The sequence below is a fragment of the Bubalus bubalis genome, chromosome 1 (assembly GCF_019923935.1).
Source record: "Bubalus bubalis isolate 160015118507 breed Murrah chromosome 1, NDDB_SH_1, whole genome shotgun sequence".
In the NCBI taxonomy this organism is placed as follows: domain Eukaryota; kingdom Metazoa; phylum Chordata; class Mammalia; order Artiodactyla; family Bovidae; genus Bubalus; species Bubalus bubalis.
This window is the reverse complement of record NC_059157.1, coordinates 184,898,601-184,919,252: the sequence shown is the minus strand read 5'-3', so window position 1 is coordinate 184,919,252 and position 20,652 is coordinate 184,898,601. Positions and strand designations below refer to the sequence as shown.

The 20,652-nt window shown below is 43.5% G+C and overlaps 1 protein-coding gene across 1 annotated transcript in view; it reads right to left on the bottom strand.

Moving 5' to 3' along the window:
- PCP4 (Purkinje cell protein 4) overlaps nt 1-20,652 on the bottom strand; it is a 68,282-nt gene that overhangs the window by 29,544 nt on the left and 18,086 nt on the right. Inside the window, exon 2 of the mRNA XM_006076938.4 lies at nt 6,709-6,760. Within this exon, the coding sequence (XP_006077000.1) occupies nt 6,709-6,760 (52 nt within the window). The remainder of the gene's footprint in view (nt 1-6,708; nt 6,761-20,652) is intronic.

Here is a 20,652-nt window from a genome sequence, read left to right as displayed (position 1 = left end):
GAAATTGCATTTCCTCCTCTTGCCTTCCAGCCCAACCTCCCAGACCAAAGAATCAGACCAGCCCTGCAGCATCTCCTGCCAGAACTGACCTTCTCTCTTAAGCATGGTAGTGAGCATTCAGTCAGCTCCTTTTTGTTCCCAGTTCCAAAGCTGTCTCTCCCTACTCCAGGCTGATCACCCATCCTGTGTACAAGACCTTGCCCCACACACTTCCACAAACCAAGGAAAGGAGACAGAGGAAACGTAGCCCAGGCAAAATCTGCCCATGTCGATTTGTGGTCCTGGAAAGGTCAACAAGATACCAAAAGAAAAAATGGGGTATCTGCTGGGTGCCCTGGAGCCAAGGGGGTGGGTGGGGACAGCATGGAAGGTGTTTTGGGAATAAATATTTGAATTTTATTTCTTATTTGAAAAATCAGGCTCAAATTAATGCTGCTGTATCTGTCTCTATGTCTATGAATGCAGGGCCTTCTCAATCAGTTTCTCCACATACTTGATAGCAGAAAAATAAAATTGCAGTGTGTGTGTCTCTGTTCCCTCAAAATCAAAGGTGAGATAAACTTAAATGTGATTTTTAACTTTATTCAAAACAAGGAGAGGAGAGTACCCATCTTTGACCTTATTCGTTACTGGTAACTATAATCTCACCAAAGCAAACTAAATCTTGGATGCTCCTAGTACAATCCCACACCTACTAGAAACTTCTCAAGCCATGACCTCTTTTCCAAAGAAGAAGCACCTATCCAAGTACGGTGCTGTAGTTTTGCTCAGATACTCAAGAATCCGCCTGCCGATGCAAGAAACGTGAGTTCGATCCCAGGTTCAGGAAGATCCCCTGGAGAAGGAAATAAAAACCCACTCTAGTATTCTTGCTTGGAGAATCCCATGGACAGAGGAGCCTGGTGGGCTACAGTCCTTGACCTCACAAAAAGTCAGACATGACTAAGCACACACACAACACAACAACTCACGTCTCAAAGAGACAACAACTGGGGTAAGCCCCACAGGTATTTCAGAAAAATGCCTTCCTTCTGGCTATTTACCTACAGCCAAGACTAGGTGAGGGGATTCTCTTATCAAACTCAGGTATGTCCACATGCCTTTCACCTCCAAATGCAGACTTTTGGAAACAAATATATCACAGCTCACTAAGTCAAGAGAAATCCATTCCAGTTTTAGAAATTCAATCTAGCTTGGGTAAGCCTCCAAGTGCTAAAAGTAAGCTCCATCAGAAGTTTATTGCTCATAAATCTTTCCTTCAGATTGGAAGTCACCCAGCAGCCACTCTCCTTCCAGTATTTTCCCACTTTTTTTCATCAATAAAGAAATTTAACTCTTACAGTCTCCCTGAACAATGAACATCAAGATATAAATCAAGAGACACAGCCAAATTATTGTCTTACAAAATGAAACCTTTTGGTTGTGTCCAACCCTGAATATGCATTGGAAGGACTGATGCTGATCCTGAAGCCGAAGCTCTAATACTTTGGCCACCTGATGCAAACACTCAACTCACTGGAAAAGACCCTGACGCTGGGAAAGATTGAATGTAAAAGGAGAAGGGGGAGGCAGAGGATGATAGATGGTTGAATGGCATCACCAACTCAATGAACATGATTTTGAGCAAACTCTGGGAGATAGCAGAGGACAGGGAAGCCTGGTGTACCACAGTTCATGGGGTCACAAAGAATCAGACACAATTGAGTGACTGAACAACAACAACAAACTGGCGACTAGTGGGGAATAATCTGATTCAGATGATTGTGTCATGTTTGAATTGAATGTAGCAGATGAATTGTAACTGGAGTTCTGAAGCTGCGTTTCACTGAAGTGGAGAGTTATTTGGGCTTCCCTGGTGGCTCAGACGGTAAAGAATCTGCCTGCAATGCAGGAGACCCACGTTCGACCCCTGGGTCAGGAAGATCCCCTGGAGAAAGAAATGGCTACCCACTCCAGTATTTTCGCTTGGAAAATCCCATGACCAATGGAGACAGGCAGGCTATAATCCATGGGGGTCACAAAGTGTCGGATGTGACTGAGCAACTAACACACTCACACAGAGAAGTCCTACGTGCAAACAAATGAAGTTCTTGGCCAAAACTACTCAATCACAAAGGCACTTTGTTCAGATAAGAATGAAAATCTCTGAATTATCAAGATACTAATGAATTAATTTTTTTAATTAAAAAATAATACAACTCTAGTATTTCTGGGGGGAAAAAAATGTCTTCACACTGCAGGTAAGATGAGGACCATCTGGGTTGTGTATCCAGAGGTTGGTGTACTGGAGAATAAGGACAAGTTCAAGGTTGTTCTGTATAGTATGGGGTGGATATATGTTAAATTTCACATCAATAAATACCACGGCAACAACAACGACATAAAAATAAATCTTAGAAGAATCCAGATTCCTAGCGAATGACCCTTTTGAGATAATATTTAACAGTGTTTCAGCAGAGCTCAAGAATTTAGATCCCACTGGAGTTTAATGTATCTGACTTGTGTCTTCTGTAATCCAGATTAGAATTTCAAGGCACCCTGAATTCATTCCCATAGTCTTCATTATGTCTATGTTTGTGCTCAGTTGTTCAATCATGTCCAGTTCTTTGCATCCCATGGACTGTAGCCCACCAGGATCCTCTGCCCATGGAATTTTCCAGGCAAGAATACTCGAGTGGGGTGCCATTTCCTGCTCCCAGAGACCTTTTCAATCCAGGGATCAAACTCATGTCCCTTATGTCTTCCACACTGGCAGGCAGATTCTTTGCCATTAGCACCATCTGGGAAGCCCATAGCCCTATAGTCTTCATTGGTGGTGGTGGTTTAGTTGCTAAGTCATGTCCAAGTCTTGTGACGCCATGGACTGTGGCCTGCCAGGCTCCTCTGTCCAAGGGATTTCCCAGGCCAGAATCCAGGAGTGAGTTGCCATTTCCTTCTCCAGGGGATCTTCCCAACCTGAGGATCGAACCCGTGTCTCCTTCATTGCAGGCAGTCTCCTGTATTGCAGGCAGATTCTTTATCAACTGAGCCACCAGAGAACCCCCTATAGTCTTCATTGCCTTGTGCTAAATGGAGACCTCAAGTAAATGTGTAATATTCAAATGTAGTCAACTAATGACATTTTGGGATGCTCATTTTACAATTAATTGACTACTATTCCGATCTTATAACATTTTGATAGTCTGTGCTTCGTATTTCTACTCTCATGTGTCCCTGTTTCTTCAAAACATGTAGACAGCTTCATTTGTATTAATAGGAAATATATATTAAGATAAAAGATCTCTTGAGATACCCATGATGACAGAATAAAGTGAAATGAATTTCAATGGGATGTAATATTAGGTTAAAACAGAAATTCCAAGATGATCTTCTCATATTGAATATTTAAGAATAAGGAATTAGGCAGCTTAGATTTTTAGGAAAACATTTAGACCACTTCTAGAAAACTTAACCCCAAATTTAATATTTTAATGAAAAAAAATTTTTAATGAAATACCATGTATGTATATCACACATGAGCAGTTATATCTGAAATTAAGATAGAACATGTTAATAACAATTTGAATGTATACAGAGCCATAAGTCTTTAACTATCAAATAATCTTTAACCATCAAATAGTCTTTATCAAATGAATAGCTTCTAATATTTAGAATTATATAAAGAAACACTTTATTTGTAGCACCTTGAATTTTTTTTTAGACTTCCAGAAAAGTCATATGCATTTTTCACTAGAGTGAATCATTATTTATTGGAAATGAATTTCATGCTTTATAATACGAGAAAGCAGTGTCTTCTGTAACAACTGATAACCCCCTCTGGCACAAAACACTGAGCATATAGACTTGCTTTGAAGGACCTGTGGATGCCAAGGGAAAGCCAGGCTGCAAAGCTGTTGAGCACAAGGGACCTAGTCCTGCCTTGACCTCCACTCTGCCAGACCCCAGACTTCAGGCTCCTCCCACATGAGCCATGAGTTACCTAAAGCAGCAATTCTCAAAGAGCGGACTGGTCACCCTGAGGGGACTTCCTTCCTTAAAGGGAGCCCAAAAAATCAAAATTATTTTTATGGTACTAAGGTACTATATTATCTAATACTTTCAAATTATGGTGCTGGAGAAAACTCTTGAGAGTCCCTGGGACAGAAAGGAGATCAGACCAGTCAATCCTAAAGGAAAGCAACCCTGAATATTCATTGGAAGGGCTGATGCTGAAGCTCCAATCCTTTGGCCACCTGATATGAACAGCTGACTCACTGGAAAAGACCCTGATGCTGGGAAAGATTGAAGGTAAAATAAAAGGGCAGCAGAGGATGAAATGGTTAAATAGCATCACTGCCTCAATGAACATGAATTTGAGCAAACTCCAAAAGATAGTAGAGGACAGGGAAGGCTGGCATGCTGCAGTCCATGGGGTCACAAGGATTCAGACATGACTGAGGGACTGAACAACAATGACATGTGTGCATGCGAAGTTGCTCTGTTTGTGTCTGACTCTTTGCCACCCTATGAACTGTAACCCACCAGGCTTTTCTATCCATAGGATTCTCCAGGCAGGAAACTGGAGAGGGTTGCCTTTTCCTTCTACAGGGGATCTTCCCAACCCAGGGAACGAACCCACATCTCGTGTCTCCAGCACTGGCAAGCAGGTTCTTTACCACTAGTACCACCAAACAACAACAAGGTATTATTTGCTTTTTAAAATATTGTCCTCTCATAAGTACACAGTGGAATTTTCTAGAGGCTACACAACACATATTACAACAGACTGAATGTAGAAGCAGCTGTCTTCTAGGCAGCCAGACATTACAGCTATTTGCAAAAATACAGAACTCTTCCACTGGCTTGCAAAAGTATTTTTTTCTGTCTTGGAAAATATTATTACTTTTTATTTTTAAAATGTTATCTATGTTAACATAGGTTTGTCACTTTGTTTTTAATGAACAAACAAATAAACCCTTTAACAATTTCTCTATTTTAATTTCTAATATGAGACTCATCAATAGATATAGCCAACAAATCAGAAGTTCTTTGGGGTCTTTGAGAATTTTTAAGAATGGAAAGAAGTTGTGAGAGCCAAAAGGTTGAGAACTGCTTCATGAGGGCATCTCTGAGAAGACTTTTGACCCTAAATCCCATGATACCAAGGTTGGCAGGTTCCATGGATGTTAACTCCATTGACAAGATGGACATGAATCTACGAACCCAGAAAATCAAGAAACTCCTGTGTCCATCCTTCTCTGTTTGAGCAACTCTTATTTTGCTCCTCTCTGCTCTCTGAACTTCTTGCTAATAAACACACCAACCCATACCCACACAGAGAAAATGGGAAAAGCCGTAGGCATCATAAAAGGCTTGTGAAAGAGCGCATTTCTTCCCCCACCCTCCCTAAGTCCCCAGGTCTGATCAAGACATTCTTGGGTACCAGTCCCTCTTTTTATTACTACAATGAACTTTTCACCCCAGGGGTCACCACCACACAGTCCCTCTCCAGGACAAAGGCCCAAAACAGGTGAGTGAGTCAGCAGCCACAGATGAGTGACCCACCAAGAAACATTCTAGAACTTTAGACTTGCTCAGGCCCCATTCAGATTCAAAACGGAGGTTCCTAAGTAGTTTTCAGGGCCCTAAGGAGTTTTTACAGCCGGGATCTGAGATTGACATTATCTACAACTGGATAAGCAGCATCAGCTTAAATTCCATCCAGCAGGAAGCAAGGAGTAGTTTTCCATGACAGGTGAGTTCATTTTGTAATAAACAAAAAGTTGGAACACCCAGGGTCAGGGAAGATCCCCTGGAGAAGGGAATGGCAACTCACTCCAGTATTCTTACCTGGAGAATCCCATGGATTCCTCCACCAGAGGAGCCTGGTGGGCTATAGTCCATGGGGTCACAAAGAGTCAGACACAACTGAGTGACTGAGCACACACACAGGAACACCCAGAACTCACCCTCACCAGAACCACAACCCCAACCCTGGGTGCTTACTGGGTTTTTATTCTGGTGACCAGTCATCCTCCATTACAACTACTAAAGGTGGGGAGCTGGGCTTCTTTCCAGCTCTGTCGCCTTCAGAGTCCATGCTCTTCCCTTTCCCGGCCACATCCCAGCTCCTCCACTGCCATTCTGTTTCAACGATAAAATTTAATGATCCTTCCTACAATTTAAGGCTGAGGTGGAGACTGGAATGGAGAATGTAAATGCTCTGGTCTCTGCTATTACTTTTATCTTCTGTGAATCCGTGCAGTGACACTGATCCAGGACCTCCCCCAACCAGCACCCTGCTCTATGTACGAGGGAGAGCGAAACGAGTTTTAAACCTCCTTTCCTGTGAAGTTGAGCACTTCACAGTTTTCAAAGCACTTCTCTCATTTGATCTCATTTTATCCTCACAACAACTCGGGTGATTCTCACCACCCCTAATGAAGAAAGCAGAGAACTATATTTGCATCGTAATTATCATATTGCCCAGAATGGGTGTCCTCCTTTGGGAAGGAAACTGATCTTATCCACTGCATTTAGCTCAGTTTTGTTTTGTTTTTTTTTTAACCAGACCATGGTGCCCACTTTCAATTGCTAAAATCTACTCTACACCAAAGTGCAGGCATAAATAGTGGCTGATATGGCTGAAAGTTATGATCCACACCTGCCACGTGCCCAAAGCTACAGACAGGAAATAAGTAAGTAGTTAGACTATTCATGGGGTCTTACCATTTTCACCAGACGGCTTGTCTTTTCCATTGGTTGTCCCAGCTCCTTGTCGCTAAAGGCATTAAAAAAGAAAGAAATTGTCATCAGTCACATTCAGGGTTATTTTTGTCTCTTTCATTGTTTCCAGTACTTTTTGCATCATATCAAGTTCTATGTCACTTCAGCTCAAGATGGTTGAGGCATGATGTTTGTGAGACCAAGAAAAGATCAGTCCAAGACAGTGTGTTTTGAAATGTCACAGACTGCCTCCCTGGACCAGATCCACTGCTCTATGAATTCAGTTCACTAGTCACAAGGGATAGCAGACAGGAGACTGTTGATGGAACATAGCATCAACAGAAACACGAGGGAAGCAGCAAAGAGTTTGCGCCAACTGCGACAAGATCAGAGCTATCACTTTTGTCATGATTACCCTGCCACATTTGTATTCCAATCACTATGTTCAATGTCTCATCTTCAAATATATGGTAATCGATTTTAAAAAGTCCCATGTCAATGACCAGAATCTCTTCTATCGTTAGATTACTTTTCTGTCCATGTTTATGCCTATCTTGTGTATTTTCAATTTATTAGGTTGACCAAAAGGAATGTTTTATGGTTAGTCTTGAATCTTTGGGCAAGATTCTCTGGATATGTGGCCTGGGGAGCTACGTGCAATGTATCGCCTATGCAGGCAATATAAGCATGTTTCCTCAAAGCTTATCCAGCGACTACTTTTAAATAACATGCTGTTCAGAATTGTTCTAGTCCATGGAGAGAAAAGTATTTTGTCAGTCCAGTTTTCTGATCATCATCGGAAAAGATGCTTTAAGTTGAGAAAAATAAAGTGATTGTAAAGTCTAGCTTTCAGGTGCAGAAAAAGAGGCCAGGCAGGGAGCTGATTTGTCCAAGTTCACGAAGCTAATTGGTGGTGCAGTCAAGGCTGGAGACTGGACTTCCTGCCAAGGTTAGTACCTTGTAGAAATAGTCATCATTATGTAACTCTTTGATGGGATCCTGGAAAGAGAAGCAAGGCACTGACCAAGGAGAAAATTGATATAGGTGACTCCCATCAAGGATCAGAATGAACTTAAAATTTATATTTGAGTCCAAGCCTTCAACCTAAAGCAATATTTAAAAAAATTATTAGTTCCTACTATTGTCCAATGTTGTCATGAGAAATTCCCAGGTCCTTGGCCAACCCTTGATTAATAGAAGCTGGATCATCTGGAAAGATCTTGCTTGCATGTTCTGATTAGTGTAAATAAATATGGCAAATGAATGATAGAGACTTATGTGAACAAATTTAATCATCCCTGTGTACACTTACTCCCTGGTGCAGATGATAACTCAAGAGAGAGGAAAAGTCAAGCCTTCCATTTATTACAAATCCCACACACACGTGCCACACACGTGCCACACACACACACCATGTACACACAGACTCTATCTCAGTCAATGAGAAGTGCAAATGCCCACCCAGGTCAGGAGAGTACTCTGCTTCACTCCAAGAAGAAAAACCACCTCTCTCTGGCAGAAAGTGGAAGGAAAGCCTGGATAAATGTGGATTCCTTCTTCTTATTTAATTTTAAACATTTTCTCAGAATCCAGACCTGCCCGTGTTCCCATGGAAGAAGGTTGCAGTACTGGCCAAACATCCATTGATCTTCAATAAATTTCTTCCGTTCATTCCCTGTATCATAGCATCTTTATCTAAAGCACTCAGCTTGTAACACATCATCATCTTGATTTAAACCAAATTACACATTTCTTAAATACAGTAGATTTGTAAGTGAAAATGCCACTTTATTCTTGCCTGTGTTTACTCAGTTTCATTTTTTTTAAAACAGAAAGCTGGTAAATTAGCTGCACAGGATGGAAATCTGATCACCATTGTGAAGGATCAAAAGTGACACAGCAGCCAGTTAGGGGTTGAACCGCTCCAAGGTTTAAACTCTCCATCCTTCCCCACATAGTTCATAGAAGACTCAGAAGACATGGCAAATTCCACAGAATAAAAGGACAGGGTTTTAGAGCTGAATAAAGCAAATTCAATGGCATACAAGTGCAAAATAGGTGCACATCCAGCTCCTTTATCTTTAAATGCCTTAAACACTGAGACCTTTCAAATGTCCTGAGTACTTCATTGCATAAAAGATCACCTCTATGAAACCTGAAGGAAACCAAAATGAAACGTGCACTGGGGAAGAAAAGGGGTTCATTTTCTAAGAATTTATAAGATAGGAGTTTTGTGTCAGGTCTTATTCAATGGAGCCAAAATGAAGCTGATAGATGTCATAAGGAGCTTGTGTCTCGCATCAGAAAATGATCCCTACAAAAAAGAACTAGTCATCCAGAACATCTTGTTTCAGAATTCTTTCAGACTTGGCAACATTTTTAAGGCAAGGCTGAGAACAGTGAGGGGAGCAGTCAAGAGGGCTCTTGTTCCTGTTCCAGGGGTCTCCAGGGTCATCACTTGTAATTGTTTTATCCCTAGGGAAGAAGCTGAAACTCCCCTGAACCAAGTATCTGGAGGGGGCCTGAGTCAAGCTGGGGCTTAGGGTGCCGAGGCCAGACATGCTCCAAGTGGTCCTGGGCATTATGGGCTCAGGGAATTATGACAGCATCCTTAGCCAGGTAGATACCACCATGGTCCTCATCAGCATCATTCTGCACACTGTACCCCCAGGCACAGAGGAACTTGCTCAAGGTCACACAGCTGAGAAGTGGCAGAGCCTGAGCTCAAACCCAGAGGCTCTGGCTCCTTAGTTGACCTTTGAACCACTGAGCCTGCACATCCCCTAGTATCCTTCTGAGCCCACCCCACCTTCACCCAACACACCAGCAAGTGGGGAGATTGCTACGTGGAGGGCAGACAGCACCACAGAGAAAAATAGCTTAAGAGAAAATGCATCACCATCCAACACCCTGCTTTTATCACCAACAGGAAGTGTGGGCTTCCCTGATGGCTCTAGTGGTAAAGAATTCTCCTGCCAATGCGGGATACACAAAAGACCCAGGTTCAATCCCTGGGTCGGGAAGATCCCCTGGAGGAGGGCATGGCAACACACTCCAGGATTCTCACCTGGAAAATTCCAATGACAGGGGAATTTTCTAGGGGGCTACATACAGTCCAGGGGTCGCAGAGAATCGGACACCACTGAGCACACACAAACTGATGGTCTCTGCAGAATTTCTCAGGAGGTATAAGAGCCCTGTCTAAGGACTCAGCCAAAAATGTTAATATGACAGCATTGGAGCCTCCTTCTGCAGCACAAGCAGAAGGCTTGAGGATGCTGGGGGGTCTGTGGAGCAGCCATGAGGGAAGGGGATGTGAGCCAACAAGGCAGAACCCTGGCCAGGAGAGGTGTTCTCTGGGTCCTCAGTCCTTAAATCCTCACCCAGCAACTCCCACGGGTCTTGGGAGGGAGGTTTCCTTCCTCAGTGATGTTAACTAATACAAGGATAGCATTTCAGAGTTTGATAAATCCCAATCAAGTAGAGAACAGACTTGAAGACACAGTGAGGGAAGGAGAGGGTGGGACAAATTGAGAGAGTAGCACTGAAACATATACGTTGCTATATGCAAAACAGATAGCCAGTGGGAATTTGCTATATGACACAGGGAGCTCAACGCCGTGCTCTTTGACAACATCAAGGGGTGGGATGGGGTGCAAGGTGGGAGGTTCAAGAGGAGGGGACATACGTATGCCTCTGGCGGATTCATGTTGATGTATGGAAGCCAACACAACATTAGAGTGTAATTATCCTCCAATTAAAAACAAATGAATTTTTTAAAAGGAGCCTAAATGAAGAATAAACGTATATAGCTTCTTCTTACAATCCAACACAATACTAAGTACTCATAAAAAGGCAGAACTGGTTTTCAAAAGTATGATTCTTAAAGTGATTTTCCCTGTCAGTCCCCTGACACCAAGGGCTACAGGGAAATGACAAGGAACATGTCTTAGCTTGGCTTCCCAGAAAGCACAGTGCAAGGCAAGAGCTGTTTGTGCTACAACTTAATTGGGGAGGGAGGTTCCAGGAATGAGTGGAGAGGATGGGCAGTGGGGCCCAGACAGCCATGCAAGGAAATGGCATCTGGTAGGTGCCGGGGTCCAGCCCCGGCTGATCCAGGGTATTCGAAGGAGAGACGGCTAGGCGACCTATTCAAATGTTAATTAGATATAATAAAGAGGAATAGAATGAGGATAGCTCAGTAGGAAAATTCAGTGGAGAAAAGAAGCTGAGTGGCTTGGTTTACGCAGAAAATCAATATAACCCGTGACACCAGGTTAGCTCTGACCACGGAGGCCGCAGGCGCCCTCTCGAATAGCGGAAGGTGCCCCACCTTAGACACCTTCTGGAGTGGGTCTTAGAAGCCCAGGCAAATAAATGGTCGCAGAGGATATCCACGCTCCAGATGGACACTCAGCTGGAAGTTAAAGGGAAGAATGACATGGGGAGACCAAGCGTTGGTGAGCAAGGCCCATAGCTTTATTTTCAACAGGGGCTTTTATACCCTAAGTTACACATAGAGGACAATAGGGGATGCAAAATCAGCAGTCTTTGATGCTTATCAAAAACCAGGGTTTCTTTCCTGCAGATTTATCGTATACAAATGGTTTAGGTGATTTACATCATCTTCTGGCCAGAGGCCTATTAACATTTTATGACTCTTGACAAGGACTTATCAACAAAGACTTATTTTCTCTAAGAGTAATTATTTTAAGGTTTGGCGCCATCCTCCGAAGATAAGATTACGTTCCTATAGGGTGGATGTGTAATGGGTTTACAAAGGAAAGAATTTACTACCTTAAGGGTCTAAAGTTACTAACACCAGGCCACTACTTATTTTTTCTACATACCAACTATATTAATTAATGCACATTCAAGGATACAATTCAGGGGATGTGAAAACTTGGCAACAAACATTGGCTCATCAATGAAATCTTTTACTAGCTTTATTCTGACAGTTTCTAATTCTCTGAGAGGCTCTAAGCTATTTGAATATCTTAAGCTTCCCGTGCCTCTGGAGGCTGGGAGACTGTAAACAATCGTATGCATAGCTGTAGGTGTCCGGGTAAACTTGTCAGGCGAGTTAGAGAGCCATCTGAGGGGTTTGGATTTAAACACTCCTAATTGCCCAGGAACTTTATTAATTGGAGCTGTAAGTTAACTCTTTGACAGAGAGAGTGAGATGGTGGTGGGGGACAGCCCCCAGTAAAGTCAGAGGTGAGAGCACAAAGCAATAAAGTAGGCAGACTCTGGTTTTTTTGGGGGGTAGATGCTCGAGAATATCCGGGGGCACTCCCGAGGCTCGATCCCGCCTTTGCGTATGCCGAGCCCCCTTCCTCATGACCTTTGTCACGAGTGGAATGTCTCTCGCCGGCTCCCGGCAGGTAGGCACTGCCAGGGGCACCCAGACCCCAAGACTGTGCCCTCCAGTGATGCTTGAACTCTGTACGAGGACAGACTCCCAAGATCCATCAGCTTCCATATCACTGGCCCAAGACATGCACCATGGAGCTTAAATCCCAGCACTTCTAGTCTGGGCCATGTCTCCAACATGGTGTCTGCCCAAGGACAAGGAGGACACCCCTGGGAAGGAGATGGAGACACCCGGCATGGGCAGGAGGTAACATACTGTCACTTCAGCCTGCCTGAAGCCTGTGGAGTCCACGCTGGCTGCCCACCCTCAGGGCCCTCCCTGATGGGACCCGAAGTGACACAGGAGAGGTGTCTGACAGCACACCAACTTGGCTGGTGGGTCTTTTCAACCAAGTTGCAAGCTCACGGACAGTCCTTTCATATTAGAAACTTCACTAGTGGAACAAGCCACTCCAATTTTCTGGTAAATAACCAGCTTTGGCACCACTTCTTCCTGTATTTTGAGCTCAAAGTGTGTGCAGTCACTTTTTGCTACATCTAGGGGCCAGGACTCATTGGAAAAGACTCTGACGCTGGGAAAGATTGAGGGCAGGAGGAAAAGGGGGTGACAGAGGATGAGATGGTTAGAAAGCATCACCAATTCAATGGACATGAATCTGAGAAAGCTCCAGGAGATAGTGAAGGACAGGGAAGCCTGGTGTGCTGCAGTCCATGGGGCTTCAAAGAGTCAGACACGATTTAGTGACTTGAACAACAGGCGCCATGCCCACATCAGTAAGACCCATCTCAACAGTGTTGGTTGGAAGAGAAAGTGTGTTGTCATCCTACCCATCACCAACAGACTGAAGCCCAATCCTACTGCATGACCATCACAAGCCCCCACGTCCCCTGTTCTTCCTTATGAGATCTATCACAAAACTTTTGTGTTCTTGGAGTAATTATCAAGTCACTGGCTAAGAAGAATGAAGTGTTTACCTGCCTTGGGCCCAGAATTTAAGACAGCATCAAGAAACTCGTTAATCAGAACAAATGCTGCCTGGGATCATGTTTGCATGGAATCTGAAGAAGAAAAAAAAGTCAAGGTCATAGGAGCAGAGAGTGAAACGGTGGCTGCCAGGAGCTGGGGTTGGGGAAAGGGGAGAAGCTGGTAAAAGGGAGCGAACTTAGTTATGAGCAAGGTTAGAGGATCAAATGTGTTACATGGTGACTATGGTTAATAACACTCCACTGTAAAATTGAAATTTGCTAAGAGAATGAAACTTAAGGGCTCTCACAAAAAAAAAAAAAAAGAAAAGATAAAAATTTTAGGTGATGGATGTTGAAATTAAACCCATAATGGGACTCCTTTCACAGTGTACAGATATGTCAAATTTTCCAGTTGTACACTTTAATCGTGTTACAATTTTATTTGCCAAGTATACATAAAAAAGGGCTTCCCAGGTAATCAGTGGTAATGAATCTGCCTGCCAGTGCAGGAGACGTGGGTTTGATTGCTGGGTCTAGAAGATCACCTAGAGAAGGAAATGGCAACTCACTCCAGTATCCTTGCCTGGAGAATCCTGTGGACAGAGGAGCCTGGCAGGCTATAGTCCATGGGGTCACAAAGGGTCGGACATGACTTAGTGACTAAACAACATACTTCAAGAAAACTGGAAAAAAGGCAAATATTAATGCAATATTTTAGAAAATCAAAAATACTGCAAAAAGTCATGATAAACAAAATACCCACATTTTGCATTACCCACAAGAAGAAACAGATTGGAACCACTGACATTTCCTTTTGCCACACTCTTGTGTGGCTCTCCCAGGTGCTGGCCATGTTTCCTTAAAGCAAATAAATGACTCAGGGAGTTGGGTAATTTCATGGGTTTATATAATTATTCTAACAGTCTTTGAAACCTTTCTTCTGCAGCTCTCTCAAGGGCCAAGACTGTGGGTTATGATTCATGCTGTCATTTTTCAAGTTTTTATTGTACGGTTTCTAGAATACTGCAGAGGAGCATCTCGCCTTTCATATTTTGCTGTCGATACCCATAAAATCGGTCATGCCAATCATATATTGTATAAGACCCAGAATCGCTAAAACCTGCTTCCTCATTAAAGCAGACCCAGAGCCCTGGAGAGATTATGTCCGCTTGGAAAATCCATTCAGCCAGTAGCTATTGTTTCCATCCTTAGGATAAAACACAAGTTTCTATGAAGACATTTGCTTTTCATTTCAGAAGGTTGGAGAGAATGAAATGTGAAATGAAATCCAGAGGGACACAAATGACAGTTCAAGAATATTTTCTGAATCTGCACCCACTAAGTGGATAAACCTGTCTTCAAGAACTTGGCTTGTTCCTTAATTTGATGAGATACGGCTGCAATACTTTGGCCACCTGATGTGAAGAGCCAACTCATCAGAAAAGACCCTGATGATGGGAAAGATTGAAGGCAGAAGGAGAAGGGGATGACAGAGAATGAGATGGTTGGATGGCATCACCCACTCAATAGACATGAGTTTGAGCAAACTCTGGGAGATGGTGAAGGACAGGGAAGCTTGGCATGCTGTAGTCCATGGGGTTACAAAGAGTCAGACACAACTGAGCGACTGAACAACAACAAAAGACTCAAATAGAGGGTGACTAATATCAAAGGCCCCTTAGGGTTGGGGAACAAATTGCCTTCTGCAGCAGTAAGGGTCCCAGGGCATCCCCAGGGTCCCCAGGGTTCCCAGAGTCCCCCAGCTCTCCATCCCTTCTTCTTCCATCTCCCCAAGCAATGCACCCATTGTGCCACAAAATTCTGGAAAGAGCTCCATGCATGAATTTGCTTTGGCAACACTGGAGAAAAGACCACTCTCATGGCACCAGATACAGGGGGGGAAAAGACAGAAGAGCGCATACAAGTCTTTGGCTTCCAGAGGCATTTCTTCTCATCCTCCTTATCAAGCCATCAGGGCAGGAGAGGATGTGAATGAGCTCCTCACAGCCCTGGGGTCAGCCTGTCAGTGCTGCTGGATTAGGAAAATTCCCATTAGAGGACTTTGGTCTTGCCCAAGTTAAGAAATAAAAGATTTTCATGCAGAAGGAAGATGGTACTACACAGAAACTCACATCCACAATAAGAAAATAAGAAACTCCATGGAGGTTCCAAAGGACGCTAAATTAACACTTCCTAATTGCTCTAAAAATCACTTTCTAAAGAAAGAGCCAGCTGAAATTTTGTTAAAGGGCTGGATAGTAAATATTTTAGGGTCACAGGCCAAGTGGTCTCTGTTGCAACTACTCAAGTCTGCAGTTGTAATGTGAAAGTAGCCATAGACAATATGCAAACACTAGCTGTGTTCTAATAAAACATTATTTATTAAAAAAAAAAAAAAAGGGTATATTCACCACTGTGCAAAACTATTAGCAGTGAAGTCATGGATTCAGTGTCAGACAGAGGCTGCGAGCAACCCAGGGGGTGACTGGCTCCTGGACTCACAATTTACTCCTCTTTCCTTGGGCCAGGCACTGGGCCAGGCCCTGAGGGTCCCCAGGAGAAGGGGGATATGCTCTGACTTTGGTTGGTCACAGCCTGGAGGGAGAGAGACTAAACCAATCAGCTCAGATGGTGGGTAACATAAGACCCAAGATGACCAAGTTCAGGGCCATGGGTTAGGGTCCCCCAGCTCACATTGGAGTGAGTAGGGGGTCAAGGACAGTTCCACATTTTGAGGGAAGGGAATGAGTCACAGTGACCCCACAAGCTGGGCAAAGCTGGGGAAACTCCTTACCAAGTTCCCTCCTGAGAAGGAAAGATGGTGACCTTTGGCTCCTGCTGTCACATGTAACGGAGAAGGCAATGGCACCCCACTCCAGTACTCTTGCCTGGAAAATCCCATGGGCGGAGGAGCCTGGTAGGCTGCAGTCCATGGGGTCGCTAAGAGTCAGACACGACTGAGCAACTTCACTTTCCCTTTTCACTTTCATGCATTGGAGAAGGAAATGGCAACCCACTCCAGTGTTCTTGTCTGGAGAATCCCAGGGACGGGGGAGCCTGGTGGGCTGCCGTCTATGGGGTCGCACAGAGTCGGACACGACTGAAGTGACTTAGCAGCAGCAGCGGTCACATGTAAGGACCTGCCATGCAGCAAGTCCACTCTCCCATCCACCCATCTGTGGCAGCATTTTCCAAAAGAGACATTATTTGGCATTATCAAGTGGATGGCATCGCTGTCTCAAGGGGAAGGAAAGTATGTGTTTCGAGGCATTTTTTAACATTTTCCTCTCTGTCCCCAGTGTCTGACCTCTGTTGGATTTTGTCTGAAGCTCCAGTATTTGACCATCTGATGAAAAGAGGCAACTCATTGGATAAGACCCTGATGCTGGGAAAGATTGAGGGTAGGAGGAGAAGCGGGCAACAGATAATGAGATGGTTGGATGGCATCACCGACTCAATGGACATGAGCTTGAGCAAACTCTGGGAGATGGTGAAGGACAGGGAAGCCTGATGTGCTGCAGTCCATGGGGTCTCCAAGGGTCGGACACGACTGAGGGACTGAACAACAACCACCAAGAAGTTACAGAAATTTGGCAAAAGAATGAAAGAAACATCCACCCCACCCCCGGAGTTGCTTAGAAGCTCTTGTCAGCAAGTGCTCCTTCACACAGTCTATCCCCTGGTGATGACTTTGCCCTGAAGTTGTTTTTTCTTCCTGACTCTGTCTTCCTTTTGTGAGGCTGCATCCTGATATTCAGATTGCTGATGGCTCAGGGATTCTGGCGCCCCTTAAAGGCTAGCATCGTGACAAGTGGATCTTCAAATGGGTCATAAATAAGGGGGAAAATGCCAATCTGTGTGTTTTGGAGCTAGAAGACTCTCAGGGAACATGAAGGCTCAGATAATTGCAATATTCTTTGCAGAATCAATATCCTGCACACAGCTGCTAAGTCACTTCAGTCGTGTCCGACTCTGTGCGACCCCATAGCCAGCAGCCCACCAGGCTCCCCCGTCCCTGGGATTCTCCAGGCAGAATACTGGAGTGGGTTGCCATTTCCTGCACACAGGAGAGAGGGCAAAATGGAGAAAGGGCCCCAGAGTTCTCAATCCATCCTTCAAAGCTGTCTTTTGAGGACCATGTTTATAAAGAATGAAACAGAGTGTTTCTATGGTATTGTATTAAGGCGTTTTTCTATGGTGTTATGTTTAATTTTTATTGATGAAAGATTGTGAGTCTTTTAGATGAAATACCAGATTTTAAATGGACAGCGCTGGGGAACCATGGTGATCACACAATGAAGTAAGATTAGCAGCTGGGTTGGCCAGCACAGGCAGCTGATGTGTGCTCCGTGCCACCGCCATCATGAAATCAGTGGTTTCTCAGCGACATGAAAGGCACACCATGAAAGGCCTCCTCTAAAGCAAAGGCCCCGAATTTGTCTGAAGAGCAGAAGAGACTTTTCTGCCAACACTGTGATCAGAACAGAATTGATGTAACTTCTTAGCACTGATCACTTTAAAATCATCTATGATTCTCCTGGTAATACTCCAAACACTGAACATTTTAAAAATCCACCAATTTAATCCCTAAAGGTCAGAAGAGGACTTCCACTGGAAGGATTTCAAAGAAAGTAAAAAAGTTGGTTAAAAAGAAAATGATGGGATCTTCATGACAAAGGCATTAACCTTTATAATTCTTCCTAATTCTTCCACCTTCTGACTACATTCAGCTCGGAGCATTTTTATCCTGACCTTTATGTTAATAGAAGCAATTAGCATGGCTGTGGTGAGGCAGGCCATTTATCCCTCATTTTTAGGGATTTGTGGTTTGTCTTATTGAAATTCACTTTATACTTTATCCTATAGCTATATATTTTAAATGAGTATTTTTCTACCCTTAAAAACTTTCTCCACACCCATTTTCTTTTTCAGTAATACTATTTTCTATTTATAAAAGTGAGTTAGGGCCATAATGAAAATCTTAGAAAATAAATACACAAGGAGGAAAGCAAAACACTTATAACCCAACTGTTCGGAGTTAATCTGTGTTAACTATCCTATCACCCGCGAAGAGTCGGACACAACTGAGCAACTTCACTTTCCCTTTTCACTTTCATGCATTGGAGAAGGAAATAGCAACCCACTCCAGTGTTCTTGCCTGGAGAAACCCAGGGACGGGGAAGCCTGGTGGGCTGCCGTCTATGGGGTCACACAGAGTCGGACACGACTGAAGCGACTTAGCAGCAGCAACAGCAGCAAACCTCAATTATAAGATTATAAACATGTCAAGGCTCATCAACTATACAACTAAAAAGGATAATTTTTACTGTATATAAAATATACCTTAATAAAATTGATTTTTAAAAAAGAAAGAAAAGAGTGTCCTGTTATCAGGCTGGCCAGGCTCTCTAGTCCTTTCACTTAGCAGCTGTGTGACCCTGTGCATGACACATGACATCTCTGAGCCTGTTTCTGCTTCTGTAAACTGAAGATAACAATACACCCATATCATCAAGTTGTGAGAATTCAATGAGATTAAAACATTCACACTGCCTGGAGGAGATACCTGAAAAAGTCAGCCTGCAAAGTAATGCAAAAGAGGCTTGGAAAGACAATGAACTCTGTCCTCGTTGTATTTTTCTTGCTGTACAGTAACAGTGGCCCAAGGAGCTCGGCAAAGCTTGAGGAAGGAGGAAGCCCAGCCCTCGCGTGCAGTCAGACAAACCCTGAAAAGGGGATTCCCTCGGCTTCTTCTGCACCTGCTCAGTTTCTTCTTCATGGAGAAGTCAAATAAATATGATTAAATTAAGCATGTACTTCACATGTCTATGTGAGAATCCAAAGACAGAATATTGGTATTTATGATCTTTTTTTTTTTTTTCATAAAATATGCAGCCTTCATCTGCTAGTTGTTAGGTTATGAACTTCTGATGAATTTTCCTCTGCTTCCGCTGCTCGTGTGTTTGTGTGTTTGGTATAAATCACTGCTTTTATTTTTTTCTAGAAAGAGAGGATGCAAGAATCGAGTAGATATGATCAAAGAAGGAAGGTGGACGGAAGCTGGAAGGACCTAGTGACGCCTTTACGAGTGTGCCTCTTACCTGATCAGCAGACTCTCCCTGAGCCTGAGGTTGAATAAAAGGACATGTAGGTTGGCTCAACCTGCCTCAGCTGCCTTGGGAAACCCCACAGATGTGTAGGATGCTAGAATGGAGCTCCGGGACCCTTCAGACAGCTCTCTATCCATAATTCACTCTGTCTGGGTGTCCTGACTTATTTTATGTGTTTAATTAACTTCACAGACTCTTGCCTGGACACTCAGTAAGAAAGGCAAAGCTTAGTCTCCATGCATTGACTTGTGAGAAAGCTGATGCTGACTCCGCCCTATCGGCTACTCTGCGTGCCTCTCCGGGAGGGGCTGTTCCAGGCTTTAAGAGCTAGTCTTTCTTTTCTGGTAATAAAGAAGCAGCCAGGTTTTTTTTCTCTTTCTTCCCCAAATCAACTAAAACCTAAATAGCTTCAGGATATGGTACAAGTCTGAGGTTGTGTACTTTGGGAAGACAGGGCAAGGCTTTGTCCTAAATCAGCTGTCATGGCTGAAGAAGTGAACTGAATCCTAGCCCACTTCAGTGAGTTTGGATGAATATTTGCACACCTATAGTAAGGAAATCTGGGCCTTCTTAGGTGGTGCTTGTGGTAAAGAACCTGCCTGCCAATGCAGGAGACGTTAGAGATGAAGGTTTGATCCCTGGTTCAGGAAGATTCCCTGGAGGAGGGCATGGCAACCCACTCCAGTACTCTTGCCTGGAGAATCCCATGGACAGAGGAGCCTGGTGGGCTATAGTCCATAGGGTCTCAAACAGTCAGACATGACTGAAGAGACTTAGCACAGCACAATAAGAAAATCTATGAATCAGGCAAAAATAGAGTATACAATATAATTACAAATAATAAACCTTTTACATACGTGTGTGAGTATATATTGCTGGTGCTGTTTAGTAGCTTCAGTCATGTCTGACTCTTTGCGACCCTATGGACTATAACCCACCAGGCTCCTCTGTCTATGGGATTCTCTGAGCAAGAATACTGGAGTGGGTTCCCATTTCCTCCTCCAGGGGATCTTCCTGATCCCACTTCTCTTGCAATAACAGGCAAATTCTTTACCACTGAGCCACCAGGGAAGTCTGTGAGTGTATACACATAGATATAAAATACAAATAGAGAATGAACCAAAAAAAGTGAATCGAGAGAGATCAGAAAATGGTAGAAAATCTATACTATATATAAAATAGATAACCAGTAAGAACTGACTGTATAGTACAGCGAAATCTATATTTTGTAATAACCTATAAGGGAAAAGAATCTGAAAAAGACATATATAACTGAATCACTTTGTTGTATACCTGAAACTAATATAACATTGTAAATCAATTATGCTTCAATACAGAATGAATAGATAAAATGACTAAAAGAAAAAAAGCTATATAAACCATTGGATCAGTTGCCCTTTGGAAAGCTGAAAATTCTAGCTCACTCTCCACTTAAAACAAAACACCACCCCCACCATCCAGCAGCACCAACCAACTCAGTCTAACGCCTCCACTTGCT